The sequence below is a fragment of the Blennius ocellaris genome (genome assembly GCF_963422515.1).
Source record: "Blennius ocellaris genome assembly, contig: SUPER_13_unloc_1, whole genome shotgun sequence".
NCBI classification, from domain to species: Eukaryota; Metazoa; Chordata; class Actinopteri; order Blenniiformes; family Blenniidae; genus Blennius; species Blennius ocellaris.
In genome coordinates, this window is record NW_027662313.1 from 1,671,763 (window position 1) to 1,698,328 (window position 26,566).

Sequence of the window (26,566 nt, forward strand, 5' to 3'; positions counted from 1 at the left end):
ACAGAGAGAGAGGAGAGAGAGAGCGACAGAGACGAGACAGAGAGAGAGAGAGAGAGACAGAGACAGAGAGAGACAGAGAGAGAGACAGAGAGAGAGAGAAAGAGAGAAAGAGAGACAGAGAGCGAGAGAGAGAGAGAGAGGTTTCAAAAAGCATTTATTAAAACACCACCCGAAGAAAGAAAAGCACACAACATCATTGTTGTATGGGCAGAGCCCCTCCAAACCCCCAAAACACACACCTGCCTCCAGCGAAAAGAAAAAGACGACCATGAATGTGACATGAGGTGAATTTAAAGCGCGGACCACGTGTTCACACAATGGAGCCACAGCTCAGGAAGCATAGCACTACAAGACGCTCATTGTTCCGTACTGGAGGTAGAGTTTAAGAAGAGAACCAACCAATCTGCAGGGGGTCTTTGACGGCTCGGATCCTGTAGAGCTGCTCGCCACGCTGAAACTCGTCTGGACTTCCATTAGCCAGACAAGAATACAACCTGGAGCAGGGAGAAAGGAAGCGTCAGGCTACACCAGGGTCTCCTGATCAAACTATACATGCAACACAGTAGGAGGGTCAGAATTAACGACCACTGTTCTCCATGCAAAGGAATTCTATAAAATACATTTTAACATTCATCATTATCTCCCCTCTATCAAAACATGACATTTTGTAGTTTTATCGTCTACAACTATTCAGGTTGAAGAAAACGGAGACGAATACACAGCTGTGGTTCGTTTTATTTTGTTCAGAGAGAAAATTAAAGCCTCAAATATGAAAGTATTTTTTGATAAGAAGGTAATGGTAAAGGTGAGGTAGACTGTGGTGATCATTTAAATGACAGCAGCGCCTCCATGTGGTGAAAGGGGACGTGTGAGGAATGTGTGTGATGGTCCGGCACTGTGTTGCTGCTCTCCAGGCTCAGTATTGGAAAACACTACCGTATTTTCTGCCCTATAAGGCACCAGGTTATAAGGCTCACCTACATTGATTGACATAATTACAACTTTGTTCATATACAAGGCACACCACATTATAAGGAACATGGAATAGACCAGTGGTCACAACCTTTATAGCTCAAAGCCATTAGGTTGCATTTTCCACTGATTCTAACACCCAGAGAGGTGCACGCACTTTATTTTTGATAGTCCTACCTGCAGCCTATGCCAGGAGGACACTACACACAAAACCTTCTTCACTGCTGGTTGACAACTTACAACTACCGCTAATAAACTAAACTACATGAACTAAGCAACAAAAACACAACACAACACAATTATTACCGACACCACAAACCAAATAGAACCCCATAATTGCATTTTAAAACAGGACAAACAGCTGCAATGAATCATGGGAGTTTCTATCGGCTTGCACTGAGGAGCTCATGATGCAAGGCATGATGGGAATTCATGTTTTGTGTTGTTGGAGGTTATTTGTGGGTTGTTGTTGGGCTTGGTGTTGTGTTGATTGTGTTTATGTGTTTTTTGTTCCCCAGTTTAGGGAGTCATTATTTCATCTAGTTTATTTTGGTTTGTTAGAATGTTGGTGTGCAACCATGAGTGATGAAGGTGTTGTGTGGAGTGTCGTCCGCTCTGAAGATCCGGTTGTCAAAATAAAAGCTTCTGGTTGTTCAGCTGTCAAATAGCAGTCTGGAGTAGAGCAATCCTTCCATATATAAGGCGCACCGGGGTTATAAGGCGCACTGGCAGCTTTGAGAAAATTTGAGGTATTTAGGTGCCTTATAGTGCGGAAAATACGGTAATCAGAGGAAAGCAATGCTCATGGGAAGCTCCATTTGTTCCTGGACTTAAAGTGGGACCGTTGAATTTAATCATTTCTACGATGCATCGCGCCCTGGCCGATTCTGCATCGACCAAACAAAATGGATTTCCAACGTACGAGTCACACGTCAGTGTTGGGATCTCACAGGACCACAGAAAGCTTGTTCATTTTCATGTCATGATGCAGTCATGACATATGAATTCTGACCCAGGAATGTGATTGACCATCACACCCAGTGGGGGGGGGGACCTTTTACCACAGCAGACCCTCCCCCGTGATCTGCTGAAAAGACGCTTCCCCCATGCACTCAGCCAGTCACTGATTGGTTGAAGCTCTCAGGATTCGACAGCTTCGAATCCACACACTTGCAACAAAGGCTGCAAACCCAGTCTCACAGTCCTCTCTTGCAGAGACTCGACCCCCGAGTTGGTGGGTTGCTGGAGGCTCAACTCACCCAGCCTTAGCATACAGCTAACACCAGAGGCCTGCGACCAGGGCCTTCACTCCTCAACTCCTCTGCTGACCCACCACGAGGGTCAGACCTTCTCAGGACCTGGAGACCAGCACCCAGAGTCTGATCTCCCATCAACCAGGAAAACCAACCAGTTCCTCCAGGACGGACCAGGGAAACGACGCCCTCACAGAACTTCTTTGTGTTTTCCTCAACCAGCAAGGAAAACCATCACAGACCTGAGCAACCAGCTCCTCAGTCTGGACAAAAGGAACAACCAGGAGCTGCAAAGAAGGACTCCTGAAACATCAACTTCATCTTCTTCTCCTCAGCCTGCAGAACCAGCAACCACAGTTAGCAGGAGGTGCTAACTACAGGAGAGACACCAGCTTCCCTCCAGCAGGACAACAAACTGAACTCCTTCAAGGAAGTGGTAACAACAACTGGGCTTTACCTGAGACTAGTTAAACCTGATGCTATGATAGAACTGTTTAACTTCATGAAGATGTGTTGGTTCTGTTACAGTGATTGAGTTCTATAGATAATGATATTAGGAGCAGTTATCAACCTGTAAACCAACGTTAGCTCTGCCACAGACACAGGGTCTGCATGCTAATCTTTGCTTTACTAACTTGTTAACTCACAATCCTACACATATCACATCAAAGACAACATCACACAGTAACTGAACACCATCTGACGACTCCTGACGTTTTACAAAACAAGTCTCATTCACATCAAGTCATTCTAGAAATGGTCCTTTAGCAGAGACACACAGGAAGCAGATGCTAAAGACTAGCTTCCATGTTCCATTGTTCTCCAGCACATGGTGGAGACCCAGGACAGACTTCCTGTTCTCTGATAACCTCCATTGGAATGTAGTTTCTTGTGATCCGCCATCTTGTTTTGTAGTTCATCACGTCTCTCTCTCTCTCTCTCTCTCCCTCCCCTCCCCCCTCCCCCTCTCCCTCTCCCTCTCCCCACACACCCAGCTGTATATAGGTAGTTAGAATCTGTGTTTACTTGTTTTCATTATAAATAAATATAATGTTTGGAATCATACTTGCTGTTTTATTAATGAGCACAAAGGAGAATGAAATGTCAACTCTTCTGTGTCAAGAACTCCAAAATCCTTCAAGCTTTACTGTTAATTCTGGTAATTGTAATTAATTTAACTATTAATTCAAATTCCTGATTAACTGTTTAGTATATCTTATGAGACTGATAGAACTGAATTGGGCTATCATTTCCTGTTAAGACAGGGGGTGGAGCTCTGAGGTTCTGATACACATCAGATTACATTTCAACAACATTATTAATAACTATCCTTGATCATTATTAATCATTTATCGATAGCCAACCAAAACATAAATAGTGATCCTTATGAGGTAAGAAATCCCTACATCAGCAACGTCCCCCGTCAGTACACGGGAGGACGAGCGGGATTAGAGAACTTATAATATTAACAAAATGACAAACGGTAAATTGTGTTGAGCCAAGAATATCAAGAAGAGGAGAGAGGTCGTTCACACCAGCAACTTCATCAACAGCAGCCTTCGCCTTATGTTGGCTCATCAGCACGTCACTGACTTGTGCCACATCCTACATGCTGAAGATTTCCAGGCTCACACATCAGCGATGCAACATGGTACATCAGGGGTCAGCAATTAAGTTTGGCTTCAGGCCAAATTTTTTCTGACCAACTCGATGGAGGGCCAAGTCATTGCCTCGACGAAACAGGTGCCCCTCTACGCGAGGACAGCTTCCCAGCGCTGGTCTGAGTCAGGCCAAGGACTTTGATCTGGCCATTGATGAAAGCACCAACAATACAGATGTAACCCACGATGTTGTTTCTATGTGTGATCTGTGTGGAATTGTCATTGTTGTGATGGCAACCTCTATTGTAACGTGCGCTTGGACGTTGCGAGGACGACAAGGTGACTCGTTCATCAGCTTTACTGTACCGCTCATTGTCGGCGTAAACAAAAGGGGAAAAATGCGTTTTCCAGCAGGGATCAGCGCTCCGATCACTCCACGCCGTCTCCCCTCGGAAACTTCCCGCCTCTCTCCCCTTCCCTCCTGCTGCCTCATCCCGCTCTCCGGGATGCATTCACTGACTCCTCTAACAGTCGGAATTGACAATATCAAGAACACATGAACTATTTTTATCATTTCATCTGGCCGGCCAGCCTCCTGCTCCTCCACCCCTCTTGCTCCTCCTCCCACTCCCAGTCCTTCTGCTGCTCCTCCTCCTCCCCTCCTCCTGCTCCTCCACCCCTCCTGCTCCTCCTCCCTCTCCCACTACTCCTTCTGCTGCTCCTCTTCCCTCCCCTCCTCCTGCTCCTCCTCCCCTCTTGCTCCTCCTCCTCCTTCCCTCCTGCTCCTCCACCCACTCCCACTCCTCCTTCTGCTGCTCCTCCTGCTCCTCCTCCCCTCTTGCTCCTCCTCCTCCTTCCCTCCTGCTCCTCCACCACTCCCACTCCTCCTTCTGCTGCTCCTCCTGCTCCTCCTCCCCTCTTGCTCCTCCTCCTCCTTCCCTCCTGCTCCTCCACCCACTCCCACTCCTCCTTCTGCTGCTCCTCCTGCTCCTCCTCCCCTCTTGCTCCTCCTCCTCTTGCTCCTCCTCCTCCTTCCCTCCTGCTCCTCCACCCACTCCCACTCCTCCTTCTGCGGCTCCTCCTGCTCCTCCTCCCCTCTTGCTCCTCCTCCTCCTTCCCTCCTGCTCCTCCACCCACTCCCACTCCTCCTTCTGCGGCTCCTCCTGCTCCTCCTCCCCTCTTGCTCCTCCTCCTCCTTCCCTCCTGCTCCTCCACCCACTCCCACTCCTCCTTCTGCTGCTCCTCCTGCTCCTCCTCCCCTCTTGCTCCTCCTCCTCCTTCCCTCCTGCTCCTCCACCCACTCCCACTCCTCCTTCTGCTGCTCCTCCTGCTCCTCCTCCCCTCTTGCTCCTCCTCCTCCTTCCCTCCTGCTCCTCCACCCACTCCCACTCCTCCTTCTGCGGCTCCTCCTGCTCCTCCTCCCCTCTTGCTCCTCCTCCTCCTTCCCTCCTGCTCCTCCCCCCCTCCTGCTCCTCCTCCCACTCCCACTCCTCCTCCTGCTTCTCCTCCCTCCCCTCCTCCTGCTCCTCTTCCCACTCTTCCTCCTCCTCCTGCTGCTGCAAATGATGTCTGGCGGTGGATTTGTGTCAATTAAAAAACAATGAAAATAAAATGTAGGCATTAACCTGTAAAGCAGCGCAGACATTAAACAGCCTTAAGGAGTGTGTGACTGGCGTGTTCCCTGCTTGCCACGCAGCGGCACCTGATATGAAAGTGAAAGGAATTTTTCTTGCCGATGCATACCTCCCGAAAAAGTGATTTTTAATCGAGAACTGTTTCAAATAAAAACTAAAGTAGCCCCTCATTCAAAGCACAAGACCTGCAGCTTCCACATCGGTGTAGGTTCATCAACCTTTGAGCAAGTTTAGTGGGGGAAATTTGAGCTCAGAGCCACAAGGGATTCGGGATTCGGCATTTGGAACTGTGAAGGCTAATTTTTTTAAAACCGCTGGACTACCGTATTTTCTGCCCTATAAGGCACCAGATTATAAGGCTCACCTACATTGATTGACATAATTTACAACTTTGTTCATATATAAGGCACACCGCATTATAAGGAACATGGAATAGACCAGTGGTCATAACCTTTATAGCTCAAAGCCATTAGGTTACATTTTCCACTGATTCTAACACCCAGAGAGGTGCACACACTTTATTTTGATAGTCCTACCTGCAGCCTATGCCAGGACGACACTACACACAAAACCTTCTTCACTGCTGGTTGACAACTTACAACTACCGCTAATAAACTAAACTACATGAACTAAGCAACAAAAACACAACACAACACAATAATTACCGACACCACAAACCAAATAGAACCCCCAATAATTGCATTTAAAACACCACAAACAGAAACTCCCATAATGCATTGCAGCTATCGGCTGCACTGAGGAGCTTACCGTCCAGAGGTGGTCGCTGCAAGGCATGATGGGAATTCATGTTTTGTGTTGTTGGAGGTTATTGTGGGTTGTTGTTGGGCTTGGTGTTGTGTTGATTGTGTTTATGTGTTTGTGTTCCCCAGTTTAGGGAGTCATTATTTCATCTAGTTTATTTTGGTTTGTTAGAATGTTGGTGTGCAACCATGAGTGATGAAGGTGTTGTGTGGAGTGTCGTCCGCTCTGAAGATCTGGTTGTCAAAATAAAAGCTTCTGGTTGTTCAGTTGTCAAATAGCAGTCTAGAGTAGAGCAATTCTTCCATATATAAGGCGCACCGGGTTATAAGGCGCACTGGCAGCTTTTGAGAATATTTGAGGTATTTAGGTGCCTTATAGTGCGGAAAATACGGTAGTCAAAAAGTTGAACAGAACTTTTAATCTGGACAGTCTGCTCTATCATGACATAGTGTTTTGAAGGCGATATGATATTCGCCCTCAGAGGAGAGAGCGTTTTAAGTTCTAGTGAGAGAGCGGGATTCTGTGTTTGGAACTTTGACGGCGAATAAAAACAAAACTGTTCAACGACTGAAAATTATATTCTGGATTATTAAGGAAGAGAGTATCCTCCGTCATTTAATAGGTTATTAAAGTCGATACATATTCGCGCTCAGAGTAGCTAGCGTAGGCAAAATATTCACACATGGCAGAGATGGGAATTAAACTGGCAACCTTCCAGTTGAGAGACAACTGCTCTACTAAGCAAGCTATACTAGTCAATCTCTGAAGGACCGCGCTATATCCACTTCTGCTGGATATATAGAAGATTGGAGAAGTTGAAAGGTGTTGAAAAACGTAAAGAACTGTCAGAATAATAATAATTATAATAATAAATTGAAAAACAATCAAATGAATTAAGTCTAGTTAGTGTGAACGCAATGGCATTCACACTACCTAGATTTAATGCATTTACAGAGGAAAATGCCAGTGTGACTACTTCAAGCAAACTAATGCCTTTACCTGTTTAAATAAAGTTTCAAAAGTTGACACATTCACATTTGGTATTTTGTTGATCAATTATTTGATAGCTGTTTGCGCAGCCCAAACTCCTCACATTCCCCCGTTCACACACAGACACTCACACATGGCAGAGATGGGAATTGAACCAGCAACCTTCCAATTGGGGGACCACTGCTCTAGCAACCAAGTTATACTGAATGAAATGAACCAGATTTTTTTGATTTTTAATTCAAAGTTTGAGGGCTTTATATTGTGAAGAAAGCGGAACATTTGCCGATGTGTTAACACGGGGAAAGCAGTTCCACAAAAGTTTCAGTATTTTAAAAAGTTGAAAACATTCCAACTTGCTAAAACATAGGACCAATATCCTAAAGAAGCTGCACAGTTTGAATGGTCAAAATGCGTTGAAGATTGGAGGAGGAAGAGCGCGTTGAAATCATTTTGAAAAGTTGAAATATTTTTAAAACTCTGAACTTTGAAAACTCTGCTGATACATATTTAACCTTTGACCTTCATCCCTTGTTGTATTTATATCTGACTCATGCTTTTATTATCCCATTTTGACTATTATTGGTATTTATTGACTCCGAGTTGTTGTCTTTTGTTGCACTATTTATTTATGTATTTGCACTGCCTGCTCGGTGCCACTTTATTTGCCCCCGCTCCTGGACAAACAAAGTCTTTGATTGATTGATTGATTTAAAAAGAGGGGGCTTATTGCAATGTTCAGGTTTCTTGATGACAATGGTTGGTTCCAGTTCTTTTATGTTACCTCAACGCACCGTGAGAGCGAGTTGGCCTGTGATTGGCTGAGAGTGGAGAAGGGGGCGGGGCAGATGAGCTGCAGTGCCGTGTGTGTGTCTCACTCTGGAGGACAGTGGAGGAGCGTCGGTTCTGTTTAATAATAAAGCGGCTTTGCAGACAAGAAACTCGTCTTGTGGGACGTTACCATAGTAACACAGTGACCTGGACAAGCAACATTAATGTGGTCACTGGTTTGGAAATAGTAACGCGTTAGATTACTCATTACCGGTCATACGAGAGTATTGCATTACAAATTAACGCGTTAGCGGCGTCACTGGTGACGAGAACGTCTGCTACTGTCTCAGGATGCAATTGCTTAATGAGGGAAAAGTTGGGACCGACACCCTGGTGGGGGGGGTCTCACCTGATGTCCTCCTCGTTCTCAGGGAAGCTCCAGTAGGCGATGCGGAGCTGAAGCTGCTCCGGGACAGGGGGGTAGACCTTCTCCACCACTTCAAAGGGGATGTGAAACGCCACCTGCTTGGCTGAGAGCTCCACCAGTGGGATCACCTGACCATCTGAGTGATGCAAAGCAGAGGAGCAGCGGCTCGTCACGGACCAAAGCAAAAGGACACATTTGTACTTCAGAAAATGACCGTCGGTACTGGTGAGCACAGCTAACGTAGCCACAACAGCTGCTCTGGACATGTAGACTTCTTGAGTAAAACACAACTGTTGATGCATGTTTTGAATATCCATAGTATAGTGGGACTGCTGAGGAGGGCCAGAGCGCCGACTGAACCTTTTAGTTTAGTTCCTCTCAGATGAAGGGAAGCACCAATCCATGTTTTTTCACTTCCGATCTGATCCTGATACCCAAATGTGGATATCTGCTGATACCAATACTATCCCGATAGCACAGCTGTTTGCTTTCATATTATTATTATCACTATTGTTGATTGTATATGAGGCTGTAATGAACTTCTCTACAGTAAAGTAATAAATGTAGGAATGTTTACATGTTTTCTCTCTACAGACAACTTGAGGTCAGTAGAAGGTCAGAAAAGGAAGCGGTACAAAGTATTTTAGTTCCATGTGGACAATGTGAGGGTCTGAGTGACGTCATCATCTCATAATAAACTAGTTCTACCTTGAAAACCTCACAATCACTTCATTAATCCCTGGAGAAATTCTTTAGTAACGCAGCACCAACACAATGTTTCCAGCTCAACGCAGCTCCAACCACTGGGACTATTTTCAGGGAGTTTAGCGTGGAGGAGGACGTAGCTTCACGGAGGTGTGAATCGCCTGCTGACAGGCTGGAAGAGCTGCTGCTCATTGTTCTGATGTCAGAGCTTCTCCTGGAGAGTTGGAGTTTTAAAACGCTGACGTCTGGCGGCAGAGCGCCTCGCTGTACAACAGCTTTGTAAACACCCACGTTGCTGTGTTGCTTTGAAAATGTCCACGTTGTTGGGTTGCCTAGCTGTGTTTTGGAACGTAAAATACGTCCAAACATGCAGACATGTCACGCTCGTGGCCACAAACTGTGGAATGAATTTCCTGACTCATTACTCATTGAGACCCGACTCCCTTCAGGAAATCCATTCCAGGGTTTGCAGCAAGCCGAGCAGCGACAGGGAAACACTGTGGAGTTATTTCAGCAACAGTAAAGCAGACGCGGCTTCATGGCCGTGGATTAAGTTCATATCGGAACCCAATACCGATACTGGATCGGATCCATCCCTAATTATATGCTTTGATACGGTTCGGTAGTTCGTCATGTTCTAACCAATTCAAATGATCTAGTCCAGACCAGTGTTTTTCAACCACGGTGCCGCGGCACACTGGTGTTCCGCGGGATCTAGTCAGGTGAGCTATAAAAACATTTGCTCTCACCGCCGCTGTCAGCTGTAAGAGCAGTGTGTTGAAGAGTCATCATGTATAAATACTCTTCACCACTAGAGGGCAGCACAGAACTTTGCTGGTGAAATGTAAAGTGACAGACGTCAGTGTGGTTCATCTCCACCTCCTGCTGCCATCTTGTATCAAAGTACTGTGTCAGTGACAGTGATGGAGAAGTTTTTGAAAACCAGGATCTCAGCTCTTCATCCATCAGGTCCAGGTTTCACACTGAGGGAGGCACTATTAAAAAAGACATTGGGAAATACTTTTTTCTGTATTTATTTGATTCCTGTTGATAAAACTTTGATGAGAATGACTTTATATTGTTAATAGAGGCTACAGAGTTTAACATTTTAACATTTTCGGCTGGTGGTGTGACTCCAGAGTTTTACAAAGAAAAAAAGGGTGCCTTGGCTCAAAAAAGGTTGAAAAACACTTAAAAGTACACACATGAGCACAAACTACGTACAGTGAAGTTAGGATTTATGTTTGGTTATAAGTAGTACATTACTGTAAGTAAAAGATTACTGAAAATAGAATCATTGGAAATATTTATCAAGAATTGAAGTTAATTTGGATCATTTGGCATTTATTCATTAATAATTACAGAAAGTAATAAATTCATTGCTTAAAATCATTGAAAGAAATGTATTCATAGAATTTATTCATGAATAATCAATGTGCACCACATTAGTCCCTGACCCATTGGGGAATACAGTGGAACCTGTGAGGAGCAGACAACCTCTACTGAGCGACACGTCACTGTGCACCAACACATATTTAAGCATTAACACACCATGATAAGGGACGACCCTGACCCTTCACTTTAGCTTTACAGCAGAGCACAGAAGACTCGTGGGCCAAAAACCCACCAAGAGTCACCAAACTTGTCCCACCAAGCAAGGAGAGTAGAAGATAAGATAGGATAAGATACGATAAGATGAGATAAGATAAAGCATTTATTAAAGTTTTTTATGTATATTTTTACATTTCATTGTGTTTTGAACCAGAATGTTTCACTAAAACTGACTTTACGTTGAGATTGTAATCATTTTCAGTACTAATTGTTTGATCCTGTAAAAAATAGACAATTTCATTCCATACACTGACCACAACAAAGAACAAGTGAAGTGTACATTTAAATCTTATATGCATATGGCTATATGTATGTATATTGTATACATCTTGTATTGATTCAGTTATGTACTTTTAAATAAGCATAACATATTTGGTGTTTGGTTCGTTCAATATCAACTGGTCCTGCAGTTTGTCTTTGTGACCCGTCCCTCTGAATAGAGGAAACCTGCCCTTGGATCTTAGATTGTCCCAACATCACAGGTTATACTGTAAATACCAAACTATCCATCTTAATTGAAAGAATTCACTTAAAGTTCCTCATCTTTGATATCACAGAAACCCTAATAAAAGGCTAATGTTTCCCAAGATGGCGTCAGTGAGGAAACATAAACAGTTTGATGGATAAAGGTTGTGGTTTGTCTGAAAACATCTGGACTTTGGTGAGATGGACTTGGTTGAAGGGAAGGAAAACACACATGCACGGAGCCTCAGTTTGGAAAGAAATCGTGCAAACAAAGGAGGAGAATCTGGATGTGAGTGAGAGAGTGAGAGTGAGAGTGACAGAGAGAGAGAGACAGAGAGAGAGAGAGACAGAGAGAGAGAGAGACAGAGAGAGAGAGAGACAGAGAGAGAGAGAGACAGAGAGAGAGACAGAGAGAGAGAGAGACAGAGAGAGAGACAGAGAGAGAGAGAGACAGAGAGAGAGAGAGACAGAGAGAGAGAGAGACAGAGAGAGAGACAGAGAGAGAGAGAGACAGAGAGAGAGAGAGACAGAGACAGAGAGACAGAGAGAGAGACAGAGAGAGAGAGAGACAGAGAGAGAGAGAGACAGAGACAGAGAGACAGAGAGAGAGACAGAGAGAGAGACAGAGAGAGAGAGACAGACAGAGACAGACAGAGACAGACAGAGACAGACAGACAGAGACAGACAGAGACAGACAGACAGAGACAGACAGAGACAGACAGAGACAGACAGACAGACAGACAGACAGACAGACAGACAGACAGACAGACAGACAGACAGACAGACAGACAGACAGACAGACAGACAGACAGACAGACAGACAGACAGACAGAGAGAGAGAGAGAGAGAGAGAGAGAGAGAGAGAGAGAGAGAGAGAGAGAGAGAGAGAACAGGAGCTTGAAGTACTGAAAGTCTTGCTAGCATCCATTAACATTTAACGTTAGCATCTTCTGCTGTGGTCATTCATTTTCCAACAAAACTCACTCCATGTAGACCAAGCAGGCTACAGGGGACATGACTCCCCAAATATTAGACACAATCCAATAGTGGTCGCAGGCTTCCGACCGGACGTCAACAACTGAGCACACATCCTGATTGAGGATTTTATTCATGATTCTCCAAGGTCGGATCTTTAGTCTCAGACATTTGTGCAGCCCTGAGATGACTGCCAGTCGCGGGTACTGCTAGAATGCGACCAAGATGGGGCTTTGACCCTTTCAAGAGACACAGGTACAACAGTTTGTAGAAAGTAAATAGCAAAGCACAAGATCAAAACTTCTAAAGTGTGTCTCCTGCTAAAGGGTATGAACGCCCCATGGCAGCAGTCTTATGGAGAACAGTGAGAGGAGAAGTGATGAGTCTCAGGTTACAGGCCTCATTTCCACTACTTGTGCTGCTGTTGACCATATATGGAGGGAAGCTCGTCGTTCATCTCATGCCACCCTTGGCACTAAGGCCCTGGGGCAGGAACAGACAGGGGGAAGGGTGGGAGGACGGGATCAGCAAAATAGACTCTGGACAAAACAATGAGTACTACTGTTCTATAAGTCTGGATCACTTTTTATCCACGATGGCTAGTTTGAATCTCTACCGTGTTGATGGTGCCATGGATATGTTATAATCAGGACGACTTTAGTGAGCGGCAGTAATGGTTCACAACCTGAAAGCAGAAAGACAGGGGGGTGACTGGAGAAACTGCCCTTTGGAGAATCTTCCTCTTGATATGAGGAAGAACGGATGCGTGCGTCTCGGTTTGGCTTCACTGTGATGTTTCCACAAATCTAGCTGATGTTTCCACACACCGAACTGATGTTTCCACAAATCTGAAGCTCTGTTTATAAGATGTTTCACGTGATAACACCTAATCCGTTAAAAAAAGGAGTGTGTTTCCAGCACTGACAACAATGTCGTTAGCACGTCGGGCCACGAGAGGGCGCTGTTGGTTGGTTTTGTAATGAAACCACACAGATGTGTGTGTGCAGAGAACAAAACACTATTAACGTGAAGAATATATAGAGAATTCAATACCCATATGGACTGATGAGCAATAACATGCTGTCGGGGGAGTCGCAACTATTAAACCAGTGATATGGAGGATAAAACTAGAATACAACCACTACGGGTCGGCCATGTTTGTGTAAAGTGGATGAGCAGAGGCAAGATGGGTGAGGGGGAGAGGTGAGCATGCTCAGGAACAGGCTCCATAGCCTTCGGCAGTCTGCAGGAGGGGATGGGAACCACTGAAAGGATTTCCACCTTGATAAAAACGTCATGATACAGTGGATCAGGACACTGCTGTCGTGTAAACGGACCCCCAAAAGTGAAGAAAGTTTAGTGGATACACACGTATTGGTTGTGGCGTAAACGGGGCCTAACGGAGATGTTTCTACAAATCCAACTGAGTGGCTGGCCCAGACTTTGGACGTCAGAGGATTTCCATGACTCGACCAAACAGTTCCTCCAGAACTTTCTGAAAACGTCCCAATCACTAAAGGCCAATTCATCCTCCATAAGAACAAGCTGAAAGTTCGGCAGTGACGTATGCTGCTGAACAAAATGACGTGACTTCCGCTGGCGGGCTCCTTCTGGCCGAACGATGGAGTTTGGGCAGTGCCGGCCGTCCTGGCCGGACCGTGTAGGAGCCACACTGCCCAAACGTCGGCCCTGACGTGTGCTGCTCATGGTGTTCCAGCTCGCTAATCACCATCAGTCATATTGTAATCATATTCAGCTTGTAACCTCGCTACGGTCTGAGCGCCGCAGCTTGTTAAAATGCCGTGAGGCACCTGAAAGCATCACTCAAAGCGCTCAGCTCCTGCAGTGAAAATGGGACAAACATCATCCTTGTACAAAGACTCTCTTTTATTACTGACAGCACAGGAGGCCAGAAACAAACTGTGCAGTTGAAAAGTGAAAACGGCACTTCACAGACGTATGGCTGCTGTGGGGGGGCGTGGCCTGTTGCGAGGGGGCGTGGCCTGCGAGTTCAGCGGCTTCTTGTGGAGTATAAACGGTCCGTCATGTTCTTTTGGCTTCAAAAGGAGTATGCAGGCGCCTTAAGATAGAGAAAACCTGGAATACATGGAATAATGTATTCCAAAGTATAAATGGAAAGATATTTTGGAAAGCACTGAAGAAGAGAAGTCATGTCCTTAAACCGGTCCAGATTGCCCGGTTAACAAAAGTCACCCTGAACAACTTTAAGGCCTGTTGTAGTAATCAATAAATCAACTACTTGCACGATAATGAAAAATGAGCTCAATAAGACTGACTCCTCTCGGTTCCTTAGCGTCATGAGGGTGAAGCTCCCTGTCAGTCACTCTTGTGTGGGGAGGCGCCTGGTGCTCCTCGAGTGCAGCATGAGAGCCTTGTGAGGAGTAGAGGCAGAGGTATGGAGGAATAAACCACGATAGAATTGGTTTCGAAGCCGAAATTAACAGCTAACGTGTGGGAACACTTTGAATTTAAGCCAAATGACCGTAGAGAAATACAGAACATAAATGAGCCGGTACGTTATATTTGTTTCAAAATAGTTTGTGCTAAATGCAGTAACACGACACAACACAAACATGCACCTCCAGCTGGAGTTTTCCCAGCTGGGGAAGAAAACGGCCTTGGGGCCGTCAACGTCTTCCCCACAGTCCACCATCACTGGGGCGTTTATGAAGCAAATGAAATATAAACGTGACCGTGCCAAATGGTGTGCACTCAGACAGTGACGTTCACTACATCACCAAAGAGATGCAGCCCTTTAACACCGTTGACAAGCCGGCATTTAGACAAATGTCACAAACATTTGACTGGCAGTACGAATTGCCAGGGAAAACATGTCACAAATGGCTATTCCACTACTTCTCAATCAGCAACAGGCTCTATTTTATATGTTGGTTAGAGGTGTGTGCTTTGTATTCAAGTGCACTTTTTGTTTACAAGGTCCAAACTGGATTGGCAGCTTTACCTGTGAAATATCTTAATGTCTGATCCTAATGTTTAATAGATATTGAAGTGAGACCGTTTCACTTGTGTGTGGGTTGTATTCAAGAGCATGTTTGTTAACAGAGTCCATTTTATTGATTGTTTTTGCTTGTTTTGATGATTTATTTTGATATTTACAATATCTTTTTTCATAATACATTTCCAATGTTAAATATTCTTAAGAAATAAAAGTGTATCTTTAAAAGAGTGTACTTGCATTATTATACTATTATTGTTATATTAGTGAACAAATGGTGTAAAAATGGCAATATTATAGTTTATTGCAATAATTTGTGGGACAATTTATGGCCCGGCAAAATGTGTCATCATTGACCGTCATGCTGAACAACAACCGTCGCCCTGAACAACCGTCACCCTGAACAACCGTCACCCTGAACAACCATCACCCTGAACAACCGTCGCCCTGAACAACCGTCGCCCTGAACAACCGTCACCCTGAACAACCGTCACCCTGAACAACCGTCACCCTGAACAACCGTCACCCTGAACAACCGTCACCCTGAACAACCGTCACCCTGAACAACCGTCACCCTGAACAACAACCACCCTGAACAACCGTCACCCTGAACAACCGTCACCCTGAACAACAACCACCCTGAACAACCGTCACCCTGAACAACAACCGTCACCCTGAACAACAACCGTCACCCTGAACAACCGTCACCCTGAACAACAACCGTCACCCTGAACAACCGTCACCCTGAACAACAACCACCCTGAACAACAACCGTCACCCTGAACAACAACCGTCACCCTGAACAACCGTCACCCTGAACAACAACCACCCTGAACAACCGTCACCCTGAACAACCGTCACCCTGAACAACAACCGTCACCCTGAACAACCGTCACCCTGAACAACAACCACCCTGAACAACCGTCACCCTGAACAACAACCGTCACCCTGAACAACAACCGTCACCCTGAACAACCGTCACCCTGAACAACAACCACCCTGAACAACCGTCGCCCTGAACAACCGTCACCCTGAACAACAACCACCCTGAACAACCGTCACCCTGAACAACCGCCGCCAGGACGACTACTCTGATTGGTCCATACTTCTCTCATTGGTCTTGATGCCTCCACAGGCTGAAGCAGAGATTTTCACTGTCCAGAATGGAATCAAGACGCTGTTGAGCTGCTGGGCGACTGGACCAGCTCACTTTCGTACGGCAGAATCCCTGCAGAGGAATTTCCTTTTCAAGATGATGTTAAACTATATGCGCAGAATCCACACAGGTGCCATTCATTCTAGAGACGTATAATCTATCTAATTTTTCATGTTCACTGTAAAGTGTGTCTGTACATTATGTTTTTCATTAAAGAAGAAAATAGTCTTGGCTGAGAAACTGTTCATTTTGTTATACAGTATGTCACAAAAGTGCCTAAACCCGTCACATGTCTCCACATATTTTATTACATCTTTTCACTGGACAACACTGAAGGAGGGACACTTTGCTCCAATGTAAAGTCGTCAGTGTACAGCTTGTATAACAGTGTAAATATTCTATCTCCTCGCATTAATTAAATACACAGCCATTAATGTCGAAACCACTGGCAACAGAAGTGAATACATAGTAATAGTATTGACAACCATTCAACTGTCTGTATTGTAACATTGCAGTTGTTTCACAAATTCTTCAACATGATAACCCTGAACTACAAGCAGTGTTTTTTTCTTAATAATGCTCAATTCAAAACCCAGCCCAAGTCCTACTCCTCTCCCCTCTGTAATCATTGTGTGATGGAGGCAATGGCTTGTTTCAGTTCTTAAAAAGTGTGTTGCTCCAACCAGCCAATCAGAAATCAGACCCTATATAGTGTCATCAGGAGTTTAGCCAATCCTGATCAAGGTAGGCTCCTCCCCTTTGACTCCTCCCACAATTAGCCAGCTCTGCTCTGGCACATGGCACCACGAGAGGAAGTAGTTCCTCCTCTTCCTAAGATGGGCGTGTGTGGGCGGAGCCAGTCCAGCTCACAGAGACACAGCAGATTCTAAATGCAGCTCCGATGATCCAATATTCAAATGGTGGGAAATGAAGGAGGAGCTGGAAACTTTGAATACAAGGTTTCTGGACCAACCAGACCAGGAGGAGGAGGTGAACAGCTGGAGGATATGACTCCTTTAAAGTGACTCTACCTGAAAAAAAATCTTTCAAATATACTTCCCAAAAAAAGGAATGACTTCACAAACCAGAATCTGTATCCATCAAACTGTTGAAGTGTCCTGACTGACGCCATCGTGGGAAACCTGCCACAAGGGGTACCAAAGATGGCGTGGCAGCAGCTCCAGCCAGAATATCGACTCTTGACCGATTCAGGGAGAAAAACATCAAGACTTTCTCGAAGAAAGAGTCTTGAAGCCACGAGGAATGTCTGGGATGTATTGAAACTGATGGCTGAGGGTTTTTGCAGAGAGAATCAGATTGGACAGACGAGCTCTTGTGACACGAAGCCTCGGGAACCTTCGGGAGCTTCTGTGACGCTGAGACGTCAACAAACCGGGGATGTCACGCCAAAATAAAATGCTGGAAACGCGAGTTTATCTGAGCGTGATGAGGAATTTCTTTCAAGAAGGTTTTGACCACATTAGAGACGAATGTCAACAACTACAACTGGATCCTAAGTTTTCAATTTTCCCTAGTAGATTCTGGTGGAGGGACTTTACATCAAATAAAATATGTAAACTACACTGAACCTAAAAATCTAAATGTCTGAATGATGAATCGTTTTGAAACGGAACCATATTCATCAGCACCACATTCATGTTTTCATCAAATATATTTGTAGGTAGTGGTTTTTTGTTGCCTGATGTGTTGTTACACGTCTGCATTCATTGGAGCCTCTCAATCACGAAAGAAAACATTCACTGAAGGTAAGGATTCATTTTGGTCAAATAAAGGAGTATCAATAAGCAAGGCACTTGATCCTTTATGGGTGAGTATTATCTCAGGATATCCAAACACTAAAAAAATGTGTACAATACCTCCATGTGCCAATCACGTTCTTTTCTTTCTTTTTTAAACATCACACTGACCATAAATTACCCAGATTTCACAAATTATTGCCAACAAAGTCTTTACATTGGACAATCTTTCTAACTGGATTCCTGTTAATGATCACCTTCATACTACTGACTACCACTGTGCATTACATTATTTGCACACATTTATATGACTTACTGAAACAAACTTGTGGTAAAAGGGGAAGAACAAGCAGAGACATCTCAGAATTCACCAACAGAATTTAATGATGCGTTTGTAGAATTCTCATCAAATAAAAGCAAAAGAAACAGATGACTGATAAAAGCTATGAGGCTGAATGGATATTACTCAAATATAGTATAATGCTAAGTATTGTGTATAACACGTCTTTTGGCCCTAACTTGTCCCAGTTTGTTTTTGTTGTCATCAGGTCCCACAAGTCAAACCTTTTCAGACATAAAACAGCTCATTCATTTTGCTGTTTTGGGGAATATTCTCTTCACTTTTGTGATTCTGGCTTCTTTTGTAATATATTGATAGTACATGTAGCTACTGCAATAATGACAGATTTGGATATATTGTGAAGCACTTCCGAGTTGTATTTTTTTTTAGGCTTTTGTTTTGTTAAAACTGCTGGTAGATGTGTAAAACCTCACCAATTGGTACAATTGCACTCTGACTATTGATTAAATATTGAAGCGGTAGGCTCAATGTAGCCCAAGTCCATATTGCCTAACTAAATAAAAGCCGATTATTCTAATAATTATTCGTGTTTATTTTTTTATAGGTTCAAATGTATTAAGACTATCAAGTTGAAAAGTGAGCAGGTTGTCTTCCTGCTGCTGCACATGGGCCGCTCTGCAGACACGGAGTGGGCAGCTTGGAAAGAGCCAGGAAAAAAGAGCCAAACATAAAACCAAGAGAGTTTCCCAGTTGTGCAGGACTTGGAAAGGCGTTTGATCTCTTTGTTGCAACCCATGTTATTTTGTGGATTTTAAAAGGTAAATTGGACGCAACCATGACCTGTTTCTTTTTTCTCTCCACTGTCACGGAGTGCAGCTTCTGTTCAATTAAGCTGAAACTTTTACTTTTACAGACTTTTTGTTTCATTTAAAGCTGCAGAATGTGAGCTTTAAGTTACTTACCATATTTTCTGCACTATAAGGCACCGGGTTATAAGGCTCACCTACATTGATTGACATAATTTACAACTTCATTCATATATAAGGCGCACCGCCCTATAAGGCGCATGGAATAGACCGGCAACATTTATAGCTCAAAGCCATTAGGTTACATTTTCCACTGATTCTAACACCCAGAGAGGTGCACACACTTTATTTTGATAGTCCTACCTGCAGCCTATGCCAGGAGGACACTACACACAAAACCTTCTTCACTGCTGGTTGACAACTTACAACTACCGGTAATAATAATAATGATAATAAACTAAACTACATGAACTAAGCAACAAAAACACAACACAACACAATTATTACCGACACCACAAACCAAATAGAACCCCCAATAATTGCATTTAAAACACCACAAACAGCTGCAATGAATTATGGGAGTTTCTATCGGCTGCACTGAGGAGCTCAGGGTGCAAGGCATGATGGGAATTCATGTTTTGTGTTGTTGGAGGTTATTGTGGGTTGTTGTTGGGCTTGGTGTTGTGTTGATTGTGTTGATGTGTTTTTGTTCCCCAGTTTAGGGAGTCATTATTTCATCTAGTTTATTTTGGTTTGTTAGAATGTTGGTGTGCAACCATGAGTGATGAAGGTGTTGTGTGGAGTGTCGTCCGCTCTGAAGATCTGGTTGAGAAGTTAGAGTTGTCAAAATAAAAGCTTCTGGTTGTTCAGCTGTCAAATAGAAGTCTCGAGAAGAACAATCGTCCATATATAAGGTGCACCGGGCTATAAGGCGCACTGGCAGCTTTTGAGAAAATTTGAGGTATTTAGGTGCTTATAGGGCGGAAAATACGGTAAGTCGATTATTTCATTCATACACCAGGCCTTCTCAGGTTGGAGCAGGAAAATTCCAACACCCTGTCAGAGATTGGACTCAGAAAGCAGATGGCGAGCCACCCAAGGAGCCTTTCAACTGTGTAAATCATCCTCAAACCTGGGCTGGAGGTTCTGTGGACCCATCAAGAAAACTGGTATTTATCCACACACGTCTGCAACATGCAGCAGTGTCGGAACCCCGGGATTTACACATGAAGGAAGAGAGATAATTGATCGTTCAGTCGTTTGCTGAATTGTTGGGATTTTTTTAGTCTTTATTTTTTCCTCAACCTTACGTTAAATGTAGCAATGGTGTTGAATGGAAGAGGGTTGTAATTTCTGTACACAACTGGAGTGGTGAATAATTCAAAAGAAACTTAATCAACGGGAGATAGAATCTTAGAACGTAAGACTTGAACTAAAATTCCAAATATATCCTGAGTGAACTCTAATAGAAAAAGTTAAGACAAATATTTGGACTCAGATAAACTAACCAAAGGGCAAATATTTTCTCACAGCCACCCAAAGGGACCATTCCCAAAAAGGAGGATTTTTTTTTTTTATTATCGTCTGTCAACTGTTCTAATTGTACGTCAATTGTGTCTGTGTTAATGTTGTAAAATTAAGCCGGCAATTTTCAACTATACTGTGGTTGGTGGTCTTTAAAGTATGTGTCATCATTACTGCTCCAGTAGACGATCATAGCGCTGACCCTAGTACCGACTTAAGTACTGTAAATACTCCAGAAGTGTTACAGAAGTGGCAAACCAGCCAGGAGCAGTAATTGAACTCGCAACCTTTATTTTTTGCACGGCAAAATGGATGTAGTTGACAACGAAAATGTTAAAGTTCCAAACTCCGTGGTCGTGGGTGGGATCACTGATGCAGAAGGGGAACATTTATCTGACTTCCTGGACAAGTATGGAGAATTATAAGAACGCTGAAAATAGACGATCCTCACATTAGTGCGTGGCATTCATGGCACACCAATCTGGACGGTGAGAGAGAAGACATGAGTGTTGGTGGATAGTAACAGGGTTCATGCTGCCATTCTGTGATTGGCTGCTGCTGGTGAACGACAGCAAGCTGCCTGCCAATGGGCTGCCGGCACCAGGAGGGCCAGGACAACAGCTGTTCCTTTGTCGCTGGCTGGAGGAAGGCCGGGCTGGCTAACGACTCCAGACAGCCTCATGGTCTCCCCCCAGCACCAGCCCGGACAGCCCCGCCACCAGAAGTGGGCTACTCCTGTGCAGCACTGGCCAGGAACATTGTGCTCACCTTCTAGTTTGAGTTATTTGGGACAATACATGTTCCTAAAATGGCATTTGAGATATTTTTGGGAATATGTACATTCCACTGCAACGACTCTGATATATGGGTATGTTCAGAAACAATCATTTTGACACGTATACAGAGGAAAGAAAACATTGCAATGTACAGTGTCAGCGCACATGCTTCAAACTATACTGCAATATAGATTGTAGGCCATATCAGCCTCCTGTTTCCTGACAGTGGTATCACGGTGCCAGTGTGTCACCACTGCAGGCTGCAGCCCCCACATCAGCTCCCACTGCATCCTACAGACAGGATGGGGAAACGCAGAAAATGGAATTGACCCAAGGGGATTAATAAAGGATGATTACTTTAGTGAACTAATATTGCCAAGCCATCCAAAGCAGACTGTTTATTTGCAAGTGGTGATTCAATTCAGTTTCTACTTTTACTTAGTGAGGGTTTTAGATGGTTAAACACATCACACACCAAGAGGATACATAGAATATGTAGAAACCACAAACACGCCCTAATCTGCCAGAGGTTACTTCCTGATAACGCCTGGAGCGGTGAGATAGAGGACAAGGCCCAGTTTGTGGAGCCTATAACTATTAAAAAAAAAAGCCTCTCCCCTATAAAAACAATATATAAATCCAATATAACCACCTGCTTGGTGATTTCTGGAGATGATTGGAGCTTTTAGCAGTCGGCTTTGGTCCACGGGCCAATTATGTTGTGTATCTTATAATTAAGTTCCTTTTCTCAAATGAAAGTGAAACATAGCCAAGTGTGACATCAAGCTCGTCATCTCCCCTGACGGCTAGCCTCTGAGCCGCTGCGGGGATTAACAGGACCATGACATTACTTATGGAGCGCGCACGGAAGTGAAGCCAGAGTGTAATCTGGAGGCAAACGTGTATCACCCGTGGCCTGAATATTGTCATAATGTGGTCCAGCCCAAGTATTTTGGCCATCTAAGTGTCCATTCAGCTTGACATTTTCCAGGAAAGCCTGTCCGTTGTCCTTGTCAGGCAGTCTGTCCCCTCGTCACGGTGAGTCAACAGTTCCACTTGCGTCCGCTCAGTACAGGGTGTCGGTCTTACCGGGTCGCTCCTCACACGTTCTACTCTAGTCAGAAAAAGATGGCCAGCAGGGGCCAGTGCCCCTCTATCAGTGAACCTGAACCCCCCTGTGGCCCCCCCACTCAGAATAAAAGTGGATACAATAATGAGAATTGCATGGCCTGCCCGCCGACGTGGAAGGCAGGACATTGAGTGCGGCATCTTCGGATCCTTTAGTGCGCTGCACCATCGCGTACGACCGGCTTCCATTGTGAGGACAACTCCAGCAAGATCCTTTCTACCACTCGTGAAGACAGAAGAACGAGGCAGTAACCCAGGAGATTAAAGGTAAGCAAAGCCGCTTTATACCTCTGACTAGAAAGCCGGCATCATTTCAGTTGCCTGATATAGTTAACGTGCATTCCAAGTTGCTGACACGTGATGTATTCCTCTTCTTTGTTTAATTGTCAAAATGAAGAGGAAAAGGGCCAAAGGACATAACGTCCTATTTCTGCCCATCTGTGTGTGTGTGTGTATATGTATGTGCGTGCATGTTAAGCAGTGTACTGCAGTTTCTATGATGTGTTCATGTAGAATAAATGTTATTTACATATAGTCATACTTTGTTCTTCACCACAGATATCAGCAGATGCAGAGAGGACCCACCAATACCCATGGACCTTGATGGGGGACAGGAGGAGGAGCTGTAAGGCGGCCTGGTACCACATCCATACGTGGCTTGAGTATTCAAAATACTCAGACTCTGCGTATTGTTACGCTGTAGACATTTTAGCCCACCTACAAGCATCCAAACCATCTTTGACTCATCAAATGGGTTCAGAAATGGGAAAAAGGCAACACATAAAGAGGCGGGGGTTTGCCATGCATGCAAGGTCAGATGGGCACAAACAGGCTATGATGACCTGGAGGGACTATCAGAGAGCTGGAGCTTCAATGTCTTGACTAAGGAACCCAATAGACAGATAAGAGACAACAGGGACTATGTAAAGACAAAAAGGGAAGTGCTGCTCCTCACAGCCACTCACAACATGGCTCAAAGACGTCACAATGAGTCTGCAGACTTGGCCAATAAAGGTAGCTTTATGGCAATTTTAGAGACCATTGCTAATCATGGCAGATGAAACAAAAGATGTCAAGAAGAAGAAACAGATCTCTCTCGTACTAAGGTACTACTGCAAAGGAGCTATCTAGGAAAGTTTTCTCCATTTTCAATCCGCAGAGCAGCTTGATGCAGCAGAACTTGATGAGAAAATCCTCCACATTCTGGATTGTCATGGTGGAGAATACAAAAAGAACCTGGTTGGCCAAGCATATGACGGGGTCATGAGTAGTAAACATTCAAGGGTCCAGGCAAGAATCAAAGAGGAAGCAAAGTATGCCTACTGTCTACATCTTGTTAGTGGACACAGTCAAAGCTAGAAAAACTGTATGTGTTGACATCTGGATCAACCGTCCATCCCAAATGGCTAAAAATACAAAGTGAGATGTACGAAGGTCCACCAAGAGTGCTCCAGTGGTTAAATGACACTGGTTGGGCATGTCGATTTATAGCTCTGTGCAACATCATGGAGAGACTGCCTGCCCTTAAACGGCTACTGCAAGAGATAGCCCAAGAACATAACGGGGAAAAGGTCTGTTGAGGCTCAAGGTCTGCTGGCACAGATAGAACTTGATTTAATTATGCATCTTGTTACACTTCGTAAAGTGTTTGGAGAAACAAAACTTCTGTCTGATATGCTACAGTCTTCATCACTTGACATTTCAAAAGCTGTTGACTCAGTTGATGCTTTAGTTCAGACACTGAAAGTCATTTTTTCATGATGTTTGGGATGGGGTGTTCAACATTTCTGGACAATGTGATGCAACACCACCCGCTGCAGAAAGACGAAAAGCACTCACTCAGTGAGCATTGTGTACCGACTACTGTTGGCCAGAGAGTCAGATCAAGACAAAAACACTTTTTGTACAACCTTTTCTACCCTATAATTGACCTGACGCTCAGACAGATTAACAGACATTTTTAACGGCAAACTGACATAATGAATAGCAGCCAGGCTTGTAACCCCAAAAAAGATACATTCCTGAAAGCAATGGCACTGCTTTCATTTGCTCGATTGTACGACTCAAATATTGATGATTTGAGGCATGAACTGCATCAGTTCAGCAGGACAGGAAGCTAGAGACAGGGATGCAGAGACCCTCCAGTACAGTAGAGCTAGTACAGTTCATTGAGCCATATAAGCAGGTCTTATTTGAGCTCTACAGGCTTTGCAAAATAGCAGTTGCAGTCCCAGAGAGTACTACTTCTTGTGAGCAGAGTTTTTCTACCTTAAAGCTGGTGAAAACGTACCTCAGATCCACCATGAATGATGAGACTAAGCAATCTCGGCGTACTAAATATTGAGTCTAGGAGGGCAGAGGCTTTAAATCTTGAGTCTTTTGTTGATCGGTTTGCCAAAAGTCGCCCAAACCGCAGAATACAGTTGCTGTAATGCTAAATCCTACAAGGGAAAATGGACTGGGGTGTAGAGGCAGTTTAGAATTGCCTCATGCAGGCTTTAGCTGACGCATTTCATTTTCATGGAACTACTGTCATTTTGATCGTTTGTCATTGTTGTTCATCACAATTGTTGTGTTTTTGAATGGGACTCTATGAAGACCTGAAATATCCTGAGAGGTCTGAACATTTGTTTTGCTTGCATTGTCTGACGTAGATACCAGGTCCATTTGTAGTTCAGAATTTTGTTATCGCACTTTATACTAAATTATAAAGAAATCTTGAATACTACTTTGTTGGTGATGTTTGTTTCATTTTTCTTTTAGGTATTTTTTTGCAGTTGTATTGAACATTTTTGTTAACATATTCAATTGGCGTATTGTGACTGTATGCCAGAACTCAATATTCTACATCACGATTTACATTAGATTAAATGTGCCCCTTTGACACAGCCTTTGGCCCCAGACTGCCCCCCCCCCCCAGTAAAATAGGTCTAGAACCACCACTGGCATGGAGCGGTGATGTCCACGGAGGGGCATAGCGGCTAAAATGACGTCATTCAGCTGTATGGCGCCGTGCAGAGGTCCAGACGCGGCAAGAACAGCCGGGGTGTGTGTGTGTGTGTGTGTGTGTGTGTGTGTGTGTATACTTCAATGTAGATTATCTATTTCCTGAGAATATGTTTTCAGAAGGTATCATTTACTCATATTATCATCATAGGCTGTGTGTATGTGTGTGTGTGTGTGTGTATATATATACAGACTATGTGGATATTGGTAAGTATGTCATATGTCTGAAATTTATTTTTTAAAAATCTAGATTTTGTTCTGATCGATAACTTGTCTATCGTGTTGTATCATCCATGGTTATATAATGTATTCACATTGTTTTCAACTTATTAAAATGGCTGAGTAGTGCCCAATCTGCTTCTGCTTCATACATGTGTGTGTGTTGTGTTTTATAAATGACCTATCCTAGACCACAAATCAGAACAATCTATTATTGTTTGTTCCACTATGAACATCAAAATACACCAAACCATGTGTCCAGTATCAGAAGTACATGTATGAAGTTTGCAGGAGAGAAATCCAGGTGAAGATCAGTTCAGTATTCAGCGAGTTCTGATTGGTTCAAGTCTGACACTTCATCGCTCCTGTCAAGCAGATTAGCCTGAGCAGAGCGCAAGATGGCAGCGCTACCGCGAGGAGTATGCCTTGCATCCTCACAGAGAAGAAGTCTACTTCTTCTGCTCCAATTTAATACTGCAGTAGAAGAGTGTTTGCGATGCACTGCCCCCTGTAGTTTGGGAGCGGGAACTGTGTGTAGTATCAATGGCACACGCCTCTCATGCTGAATCGTCAGGTCCACGTTCCGCACATCAAGCATAAAACAGCGTGCGTGTGAGTTCCCTGCTTGTCACGCAGCCACAACGCAGCCAATCGACAAGTCTCAGATGACAAAAGAAACATTTGTAGTACTTCAGCCGGACGGATCAGTGAGGCGCTCGTGGACATGTCGAGCATTAAACCGCCTTAAGGAGC

At 44.2% G+C, this 26,566-nt stretch overlaps 1 protein-coding gene across 1 annotated transcript in view; it reads right to left on the bottom strand.

The window, feature by feature from the left end:
• Positions 1 to 292: 292 nt before the first annotated feature.
• The window catches only part of LOC308138906 (zinc finger SWIM domain-containing protein 8-like), a 35,862-nt gene continuing 9,588 nt past the window's right edge, over positions 293 to 26,566 (bottom strand). The window contains exons 2-3 of the mRNA XM_080521211.1: positions 8,390 to 8,543; positions 293 to 494 (exon numbers count right to left, since the gene is read on the bottom strand). Of these exons, the coding sequence (XP_080377337.1) occupies positions 383 to 494; positions 8,390 to 8,543 (266 nt within the window). The 3' untranslated portion in view covers positions 293 to 382. The remainder of the gene's footprint in view (positions 495 to 8,389; positions 8,544 to 26,566) is intronic.